The 10,800-nt window shown below is 41.4% G+C and overlaps 1 protein-coding gene across 1 annotated transcript; it reads right to left on the bottom strand.

The window, feature by feature from the left end:
- Positions 1–4,205: 4,205 nt before the first annotated feature.
- On the bottom strand, positions 4,206–10,770 carry LOC118091650 (C-X-C chemokine receptor type 1-like). The gene is made up of 2 exons (XM_035128816.2): positions 10,685–10,770; positions 4,206–7,307 (listed from the first exon to the last, which is right to left on the bottom strand). The coding sequence occupies exon 2, from the start codon at positions 7,287–7,289 to the stop codon at positions 6,192–6,194; it is 1,098 nt and encodes a 365-aa protein (XP_034984707.1). The 5' UTR covers positions 7,290–7,307; positions 10,685–10,770; the 3' UTR covers positions 4,206–6,191.
- Between the last annotated feature and the right edge of the window lie 30 nt (positions 10,771–10,800).

Here is a 10,800-nt window from a genome sequence, read left to right as displayed (position 1 = left end):
AGTGCAAGTAGATAAATAGGTACCACCACAGCAGGGAGATAAACAGCGTTTCCGTGTGAGCTGCTCTGGTTCGCCAGAAGCGGCTTTGTCATGCTGGCCACATGACCTGGAAGCTGTGCGCAGGCTCCCTCGGCCAATAACGGCCTCGGTCCAGTATACCTGAAGGAGCGTCTCCACCCCCATCATTCTGCCCAGACACTGAGGTCCAGCGCCAAGGGCCTTCTGGCAGTTCCCTCGCTGCGAGAAGCAAAGCTACAGGGAACCAGGCAGAGGGCCTTCTCGGTAGTGGCACCCGCCCTGTGGAACACCCTCCCATCAGAGGTCAGAGAGATAAACAACTACCTGACATTTAGAAAATACCTAAAGGCAGCCCTGTTTAGGGAAGTTTTTAATCTGTGATATTTGATGTATTTTAATGTTTGTTGGAAGCCGCCCAGAGTGGCAGGGGAAGCTCAGTCAGATGGACGGGGTATAAATAAATTATTATTATTATTATTATTATTATTATTATTATTATTATTATTACAACGAGAGATGAGCGCCGCAACCCCAGAGTCAGTCACGACTGGACCTAATGGTCAGGGGTCCCTTTACCTTTACCTTTATGTGAATGTCAAGTTTTATTGCTCACTCTTAATGTTCGTATAAAGAATCTGCAAGAGTCAAACACATGCCTAACCAGGGCTTCAATTTGATCAACCCAATAAATGATTGGAAGCGCACAAATCTTTCTCCTTGTGACCACTTGAAACAGGCATTTATATGACTTGGTTACCATCCCATTTTGCCCAAGAGATCTTTCCCTAGCGGTGCCAAGTTAGCAGCATCCAAATTATAAAACTCACAAGGCAGGGTCTAGTGACATCAAAATTTCCCAAGATTCTTTGGGGGGAGCCATGGCTGATTCTGCTTTATTTAGAAATAAGAACTATGTCCACGACACTTTCTCAGATTTCAAAATGGACCCATTGTCCTGAAAAGGTTGGCAACCCCTGTAAGCTTTTCCCTGCCCTATTTTTTTTTAAATAGTGCCAGTCAAAAGTTGTATTCTTCCCATAAAATGGAGCAGCTACTCCAGTTTATTTATATTCTGCAATATTTCTATACTGCCTTTCACACAGTTCAAACCAGGATGGAAAACCACCTTTCTTCCTCTGTGCAGCTGGATCTGCAGAGATTTCCATGGCATAAAGACCAGCACGATCAAAAAGGCATGGGAAGAGCTGTTAAAGCGGGGGGGGGGGGGGAGAGATATGGCAATCTTATCTGAAACGGATTGCGTAAAAGCACTTGGCCCTAGAGAGTTGAAGAGTAAGAAAATGTGCATTCAGCACGTCCTCCATCCTGCTCTTTCTCTCTTGTCTGCAACTGTGAGGCAACTGGGTGCAACAGTGGGCAAGGGAGATGCCTCTTAGCCAACCATTTGTTCCCCTCTGCAGGCTTCCTGCTGTTATTGCAAAAGGCTGCTTCAATGAAATCTCTTAAGCAAGAGGTTTCCCAGTGGCAACTGCAGAGGAAATGCAGAGCCTTTGAAGGCAGCATAGTCTGTACCTGTAAACATATTAGGCCTTTCAGGTGATTAAACAAATCTAAAGGCAGGGATCATCTCTACACAGAAGGAAGCCCCACTGACTTAAAATGCGTGGATAGGGTTGCAGCCTTGTTTGCTTAACTACAGAAGTGATTAAAACTACAGGCACTTGCAAATGTTTAAAATAATAGCTCTGAAGAATGAGACAAAGCATGATTTATTTGCTTAAATGATGCACAGACAGCAGGCACCATCTCAGAAGAGGTGTTCTGTCCTTGGTGAGAAAAAAGCAGGCTGCCTCCAAAATGTGCCTGTTGAGGAGATCTGAAATGTAGCATCACCCTCCCAGGATGCATCTCTCAACTGTGATGGGTGAGGGTGATGTCAGCTGTTTACAGTAGGTGAGGAGGATGTGGGGGCTTTTCTCAAAAACCAGTTGGGTAACAGCTGCTCTGGCATCCTGGAAATGACATCTGCCAGCCATCTCATGAGCACCAGTCTTGAGTACAAAGGTGGGAAATCCCTTTACAACCTTGGATTGCAACTGTCTCTGGGGCAGAGGACAGCCACTACAGTGGTGCCTCGCTAGACAAATTTAATTCGTTCCACGGGTCTTTTCTTATAACAAAAAATTCGTCTAGCGAATCCCATAGGAATGCATTGAAATTTTTTTGAAATTTTTTTTTTGCCCATAGGAACACATTAATTGAATTTCAATGCATTCCTATGGGAAACCGCGATTCGCTAGATGAATTTTTCAGAAAACGAATTCGTCTAGCGAGGCAACCTCCACTCGAAAAATCCTTTTGTTAAGCGAAAATTTCGTTAAGCAGGGCATTCGTTAAGCGAGGCACCACTGTACTAGCTAGAATACCATCATCACAAAAAGGTGATAAATGGGTCTGGAAAACATCTAGTTTTGTTCAAAGTAGCTAGGGAACACAATTCTCTAAACCCAATGGACTCTATAATGCTTAAGATAGTATCATCTGGAATTGAGGACAGGCAAAGAACTACTCAAAAAATCATCACAAACAAGCTGTAAATGGGTCAGAAAAATATTGTGTTTTGTCCAAAGCCTCTAATTTGTCCCGAATTTTAGAGACTGGCCAGCTCCTGCTTTGCTTATAGGTCCAGCATTGAAAATGCAGACATGATCCTACTGAATATACACATTGATTACATTGAATATGCACTAGTTCATTATTTTATTGGATTCTAGAACAGCTGTACACTTGTGCATGAAAGGAAATTTGTGGTTTTTGTTGCGTCAAAAGATTCCAGTCAATATAGCAACATGATTTGTTGCAAAATAAAGTCATTGGACATCATGTCCATCTGAACATTGACTTTTAAAAAATCTGTTTCTGGGGAGGTCTGTAGACACATTCCCCATATCTAAAATATCTCCATCCAAAGACTGACTGACTTCTAAAGTTAAAAGACATCTAATCTGCTCATCACACTCTCTTCTTTCTAATGCAGTACGGAGAAATAAATTAACATTTAACTTCAGTGTGCACAGCTTGTGAAGACTAGGACCTTCTAGACAGCTACACCTGACCAAATCATTTCTTTGAGAATGATTCAAAGACCCATCACTCACCTATCTATCAACTTAAGTTTCACATGTACAACTCCATTCCTACTATTCTTATAACTACACTCATTAATCGTAAAACTGCTCTCTAGGAAATTTGATTATTACACTTAAGTGCTTCACAGCAAGCACTTTCCTACAGAAGCACATGAGGTTTTCTAAACACTCCTACACTGTTCCATCATGGTGGTAAGTCCCACTAAGTTAAATGTGTTACTTGTATGGAAAGCAATTCCATGGACAAAATAGTGGGAAGCCCATACACAGAATGTCATATGTTACATGCACAAATGTGTATTATCCATTGGATGTTCATGTGCCTGGAAGCTTCAATTGATGTGTTCTTGTGTAGTATACACACACAAACACACATATACATACACAGATGTGCACACATACACACACAAACACACACACACACACACACACAATTGGGAAGTGCCTGATGCTACCTGGGAATTTTTAGAAACAAAAAATATTGTGATTTTTAAATGGATAGTGTAATCTGAGAGTTTGGAACCATCACATCAAAAAAATAGGTGAAGTGCCTGTTGAGGAGATCTGAAATGTAGCATCACCCTCCCAGGATGCATCTCTCAGCTGTGATGGGTGAGGGTGATGTCAGCTGTTTACAGTAGGTGAGGAGGATGTGGGGGCTTTTCTCAAAAACCAGTTGGGTAACAGCTGCTCTGGCATCCTGAATCCATGTTTCAGTCCACCATCTTGATTCAAAATGGCACCCAGTATTCAAATGGTGATGAAGTCTGCTGCCCCTACCTCAGGAACCCTTGTAGTACTTGGTTTAGTGATGAAATCTTGAGAGACAACCAAACCCATGCCCAAAAATGGGCATAGGTATTAAGTATTCTAAATGAGTGACCAACTAGAAAACATGCAACTTAAGGTATCAGTGTATAATCTTGTAAAAGTCTTTTGTTGTTAGTGTTTTAATGACAACTTCACTAGGTGCTGTCCATGTAGAAAATATAAGAGAGATGGAATAGTTAAAACAGGATTCTTTATTGGGCCAACATCTTATATAATAAGGGAAGGTAACATGTCACCTGTTTAGAATTTGTAGGAATACATATCTACATAACATCAGCCAGACCTTATTTCATACAGCTAGCTACAACATTTGCAAAGGGCCGAAACTTTATCCCTGAGATATCATCCATCAACAGCCATGTAGACTGTTTAAAGCTCACACTAGACCATCAGTTCTCCATTTCTGGCTGTCAGGGTGCTGTCAGCAGCTCTCGGCTGGTTGCCCAGGAAATTAGAAAGACAAGGAAAGGTTTCTTACAGTCCTTTTTTATTTCAAACTTTACAGAGAGAGGCTACAGAATCCAGCCTCTTGGATAATGGCGTTGTCCCGAGTGAATCTCCATTTGTCATCATCATCATCATCTCCTCTATGGGGGCCACTAAGTGTCCTCTGTCTTCGAGCTCTTTGCTCTCCTACTTTTAAGGCTCACCAGGTTCTGGGATGCTTTCTAGTGACAAGGTGTCAGCCAGCTGCTGCTCTGGCTCTACCTGCTCCTCCTCTCCTATTATTTCCCAACTTTTCTCCTCATCTGCCTCTGAGCTGTGACCTCTTGCAAACCACTGTTGTGAATCTATACCAGGCATCCCCAAACTTCGGCCCTCCAGATGTTTTGGACTACAATTCCCATCATCCCTGACCACTGGTCCTGTTAGCTAGGGATCATGGGAGTTGTGGACCAAAACATCCGGAGGGCCATAGTTTGGGGATGCCTGATCTATACAGTCTTCCTCCTCCCTGGAAGGGTCAGGATGGGGAGGGGGTCTCCACCACTCCTCCTTCTCTGCCCAGTCCCTGACACTGGCTCTGGATGTGTGCGGAAACAGTGCACAATGAACCTACCTTGACACAAGTGAATTATGGCAATCAGATCAATGCATCCTATTCCTTAATTCATGGTATGTTCGCATTAGCAGCTTAAAACACAGCAAATGTTTTGAGAGAACTGCAGCAAACAGCAGTATGTCAAGAAACTACAGGATTAATATTAATTGTAAATAACGTGTGAATGCAGCTTCAAAAACTAGCAGTGGACACACTGGATTTGGACTAAGCAGTAATGGGAACATACCCTAACAATTAGGGAAATATGAGACCTCAGGTCAAAGTTATGGAGACAGGCCTTTTCCCTAAAGGCCATTGTGCATTATTCCTTATTACCACCCTCTCTCCATTGCATTGACTCATAGCTCCACAGGCAAATTTACAGCAAAATCATATTTCTATCAAGATGTATTAACAAATTCATTTTAAAGTAAAGAAAAGAAAGATTTACAAAAGAATGATTAAAAATGAATTCGAGATAGATTTAGAATTCAGTTTCTTTTCTCTCCATATATCTTATTTTTTGTTAAGCATATAAATCCACCCAGAATTTCGTCATAGGATTCTACTTTAGACAGAATGGCTATGGAAGAACAGGATATTGTTTGGCTACCATTTATCAAAGAACTGTATATTATCTGCACTGGACATAAACCGGCAGCCATCTTGGTTTTAATGCACAGAATTATATTTAAGAACATTATACATGTTTCTGGGTGTACAATACCTGATGTGCAAATGTTCAGATTATTTGAATCACAAAAACTTTCTGGGAGGAAAATAGATGTACTGTATATTCCTGCGTATAAGACTACTTTTTAACCTAGGTACAGTAAATCATCTCAAAAGTCGGGGGTCGTCTTATACACTGGGTCGTATTTCTTATACGGCGAGTATATCCCAGACTCTATATTTTAACTGGAAAAGTTGGGGGGTCATCTTATACACCCAGTCATCTTATACGCCGGAATATACGGTATTTGCTTTTGTGACAAGCATGCAGGGATTGTCATCAATAATCATTGCCAAATCTAAGCTAATACTGGCAGATTATTTTTATTTTATTTTATTTTATTATTTCTACACCACCCTATACCTGAAGGTATACAGGGTTTTTTTAAAAGCATCTCAGTAGTATCACCTTAGTCTGACTCTTGAAGCCTACTAAGACCTCCTTACAAACATAGCTATTACAGAGTTGTAGAAGTGATGCCAGAGGTGGATGAGAAGGAGGAACCCCTTCTAAACCGAGTCAAGGCTTCTTTGCTGATGAGGCCTTTCGTTACCAGGATCTTCAGGAAGTTGTTCCGGAACTTCTGCCCTATGAAGGCATATATGATGGGGTTTATGCAGCTGTGAGAAAATCCCAGGATTTCAGTACCTGAAAGGGCTGCATCAATGCTGTTGCGAAGGTCACAGGTTTCACCAATAGCTCCAGACCTCATTAACGTATCAAGAAGCAGAGAGATATTGTAGGGCAGCCAACAGACTAGGAAGACCAGCACCACAGCCAAGATGACTTTCATGGCCTTCTTTCTTTGACTGTTATTAGTCTGGTAGAGTCTGTATACTGTCACACCATAGCAGAAGAGCATGATGATCAAGGGAAGAAAGAAGCCAAACGTTTGTGGCAGGATTCTCAGTTTCACCCTAATTTCGGATGTCTGATTCCCTTCAATATTTTCATAACAAACACACTTGAAGAAATAAGGTGGTAGGTAAGCCACACGGAAGATAATCCCAGGAAGGGAGAAGAGGAAGGAGAACAGCCAGGTGCCAACACAGATAAATTTGACCCAGCTCCTCTTCTGAGTGACTGCCCGAGTAGCATAAACTATTGCCAGGTAGCGATCCATGCTGATACAGGCCAGCAGGAGGATGCCACTGTAGAAGTTGACTTCCTTCAGAAGCGACAGAATTTTGCACATGGGAGTGCCAAAGACCCATTCATGCACTCTTTCTACAGCCCAGAATGGCAAACTAAGTGCAAAGAGGAGATCAGCAATGGCGAGGTTCAGAAGATACACATCTGTGGCAGAACGGTTTCCTTTGTTGTAGGCAATCACCAGAACCACCAGGGAGTTTCCCACCAGGCTCAGAAGGAATGTGATGCCATAGATGAATGCCACTAGGTACTTGAAAAAATCTGGTGTAACATTAATTCCACAAGGTGCTGCTGCTGCTCCTATATCGTTAAGGTCAAAGGTGCCGGAGTATTCACTGTAATTATCATATGGATATTGGTACGAAAAATCCAGATCAGATATCAGAACTGAGTTTGCCATCATTGAGGTCTTGCTCTGGATCTGTGTAGAGATACAAGAACAAGTTCATTAAGATCAAGGGGTTCTATATCTGTTATACATGGACCCAATCGAAGTTTAACCATTCTCAAAGTGCTTGAGCATTTTAACAAAGAAGTTAAAATTGCTGCATCTTCAATCCTGCATATCAGTCGATGTTACACAAGAACCAAACAGTAGAGCTAAAAGGAACCTGGCACTCATCTAACAATTCCATCTCCTGCTACCATGCAAAACCTGTTGCTAAATGGAGTAGCCCTTGGAATCCATATTATACTGTGCCACGTGCAGAAAACTCTGCCACAAGTGACAAGAGTTTGCTTTGGGGCAGGAGTGGAATTGTCTTCAGACTGATTCAAGGAGAGATCACTGAGGAAAAAGATCTACTTTTTTCTATCCATACCCTTCAATATCTCACTGTTCAAAATCAGGATGCTCCATTTTTGGTCCTGAGCTCTTGGGGGAACCAGCTGACTCTCGCAAGAGGAGGTTCCCCATCACTGGTGTGTGAAATTAATTTGATAAAACCAACCAGGCTTCTTTCCACACAAGAACTTTCTGACAACATATATATGATAGGTCAATTCCAGACAGATTCCAACTATGCAGGTTGAATGCATGGCCATTTCTCCTATTTTTCCTAATAAAAACAAAGACTGGGATTTCTATCATTCCACGGAGGCCATAGATTGCAGCAGCAGAGACATAATATAATTATTAAAAGCATATTTTGTTCCCAAGAACAAATCCTTTTCCAAAATCTTTAAAGTTTTTTCTAGTTTTAGTTATACGCCTTCTTTTCATTTCTGTTAGTGTTTATTGTGCTTATTTTTTAAAATGTGTAATCGATCACGGATATCTGTGATTCCTGCACACACAAAGGGCTCACATAGGTACTAAAGCAGCCAAAAAATAAAATAACGTATGGGAATTTCTGCAACGGGGGATTATTTGGAAAATATTGGGTGCTTCCAGATGACCTGTTTACTGAGCATTCAAAGCTTCATTGCTTCCAAAGCTTTATGGGTGCTTTCCACAGTCATTTTCCTTATACTGTAACAAAAAGTCAAAAATTGCCCAACATGAATTTGCCAGTACATGATTGAGTCTCTCCCTAAAATAGCAGAATAGTCTATTGTCTATTCTGAGGACCAAACAGGGCTTTTTTCAGCTAGAACCTGGCGGAACTCTTTTCCGGCACCTTTCAGGTGGGCGTCATTATAAGAGAAGAAGGGAGGCGCTCATGGTGAGTTCTGGAACATCTTTTTCTAGCAAAATAGCACTGGAGCCACTAATGCACAATATTTTCCTTTTATGAGGCTAAACTAGATGTGGTGAAGAATTTGATGTCTGTGTACACCAGAGGCAGGCAGCATGGTGCTCTCCATTTATCTTGAACTTCCTCTCCCATTTGCTCCATTCCTCATTTCCCACTGGTCAGGGATGATGGGCATTGTAGTCCAGCATTATCTGCAGAGCACCACATTGGCTACATCTGGCATATACTGTGCATCATCATATGTGAAAACAGATCAAATGTTTATTTTTATGTGATAACCTCTGTCATAACCACTGTAAAACATACACACATGCTATTTTGCTCTCTTCCTGTGGAGAGGATATGTCTGTGTAGCAAAACTACATGTGTGAAGTTTTGCCTTTACGGCAATGTGGGGAAATCTGTGCCAATAACTTGGTTGCTTTTGCTGTTCTTGCAATAGGAAATGTGAGCACACCTCTTTCCCAAGATGCTCAGCATGTTTGCTTTAGAAGGTCTGCCATGCAAGTCTCATTCCTGAGGTCTGCATTAATACCCAATACATAAAGATTTTCCTACACAGACCTTTGTTCTCTGCTTTAAGGCTAGGAAACAGCCAACACTGGAGACAGGGCTCCTTTCAGTATATATTCAAAATCCAGATTGACTCATTTATTTGCAAAAAAAGACCCCAACCTATGGTGACATTTCCTGATATTCTTATCTTTCATATGATTTGTAAAATTAGCCTGGTGACGAGTTCGATGTGGATCTGGACATTCTGTTTCTAAAATGCTGCTGTAACATGGGAGTGAACAGAAATGATTTGGCTCAGAAGCTGCCACTGAGATAGCCTCCTGTTGCGATTAAATGCTTCTCGGAGCTGACACTACACTGTAAACTCCCTTTTGCTCGCTGGTCCAGTGGAATACCCCATAATTGCTACATAGCCAGGCACTACATGACAGTTTGGTCTGCATCCCTGATGCAAAGAGTCGGGAAAAATTGCGTGGAACATTGCAATGCCAGTCTGTGTAATCACAAAGTCCTAGAAAATGCATAAGGGGACTCATGCAGAGGTGCAGCTGCTGTTGAATACCTGACAATGATTTCCTGTATAAACAGGTGCTCTCCTGTGGAGGCAGCTTTACTTTCGGGATGTGTGAGTGTGAGTGTGAGAGAGAGTGTGCGTGGCCTGAACTATTAGCTGCTCCCTTCAAAAATATAAGAGCAGCATCTTTTCCCCTTCACCTTTCTCTGGTTTTCCCAGTCAAAATTTATGCTGTAAGCTCTCTGAGGCCAGGAACCTGTCTTTTTGGCTTATGAGGGGTAGCAGCAACAGCTGTAGTAAATAGTTGTTACAATTGTTGAAAACGATGGTACTGTCTATAGCTCATCATCACTTGCAGGATCCTTCTCTAGATAGCTGTTCCACCTCAGAAGTCATTCTGTATTAGTTCCAAATATGTGATCTGCTTGTAACCATCTACGCCACATCAGAGATGGCTGCAATTCAGTATCAGGTGCATCACTTTGTATTCAAAGTTATCTATTATTATTATTATTATTATTATTATTATTATTATTATTATTATTATTACCAGTACTACTACTACTATTATTATTTTGCCTGCATTTCATCCCGAAGTCCCAGGATGGGCTACAACAATTATAACACAACTTTAATATTTAAACATCACAGTAGCACACAGTATTAGACATCCGAGTTTGTGTTTTGTTTCCAATTATTATTTAAGGTTGGGAGTATGCTCTCAGTTCAATTATAAATTATGAAGTGCTATAATATCACATGGAAAAAGGGTTTTAGAGATGTATGGTTTAATATTCTGCACAAAAATATTTAGTAAGGTCCGAGTCTGCCAACTGGCATTGCAATACAAGGTGAATCATGATGAACAGTGAGGATCTCACCATCAAAATGCTACAGCAACTTAACTTTTATCATCTAGCTTGTTAGACATTTATCTAGAACTTCAGCACTCTGGAATACCAGGTTTTGCCTATCGATGCTTTGTTCCCAATATATTAATGTATTGTCCTTATCATCATTCTCATCCTCAACCTTAGTCCTATGCAAAGTTAGGCAGAGTCACCCACTTACCTGCTTGCTTTAGGGAATCGTCTTGAGGACACCAACATGAGGTGCTGAAAGTTCGGGTTTTCTAGGAGGAACTGGCCTTTGCAAAACTTCCCTCCACAGAGCACATCAAACCCTTT

Source organism: Zootoca vivipara, chromosome 1, assembly GCF_963506605.1.
Source record: "Zootoca vivipara chromosome 1, rZooViv1.1, whole genome shotgun sequence".
In the NCBI taxonomy this organism is placed as follows: domain Eukaryota; kingdom Metazoa; phylum Chordata; class Lepidosauria; order Squamata; family Lacertidae; genus Zootoca; species Zootoca vivipara.
The sequence above is the reverse complement of the archived record's forward strand: the minus strand, read 5'-3'. Positions and strand labels throughout refer to the sequence as shown.

Excerpts from the sequence above, each read along its gene's own strand:
- LOC118091650 (XM_035128816.2), bottom strand. The coding sequence starts at position 7,289 with ATGATGGCAAACTCAGTTCTGATATCTGATCTGGATTTTTCGTACCAA.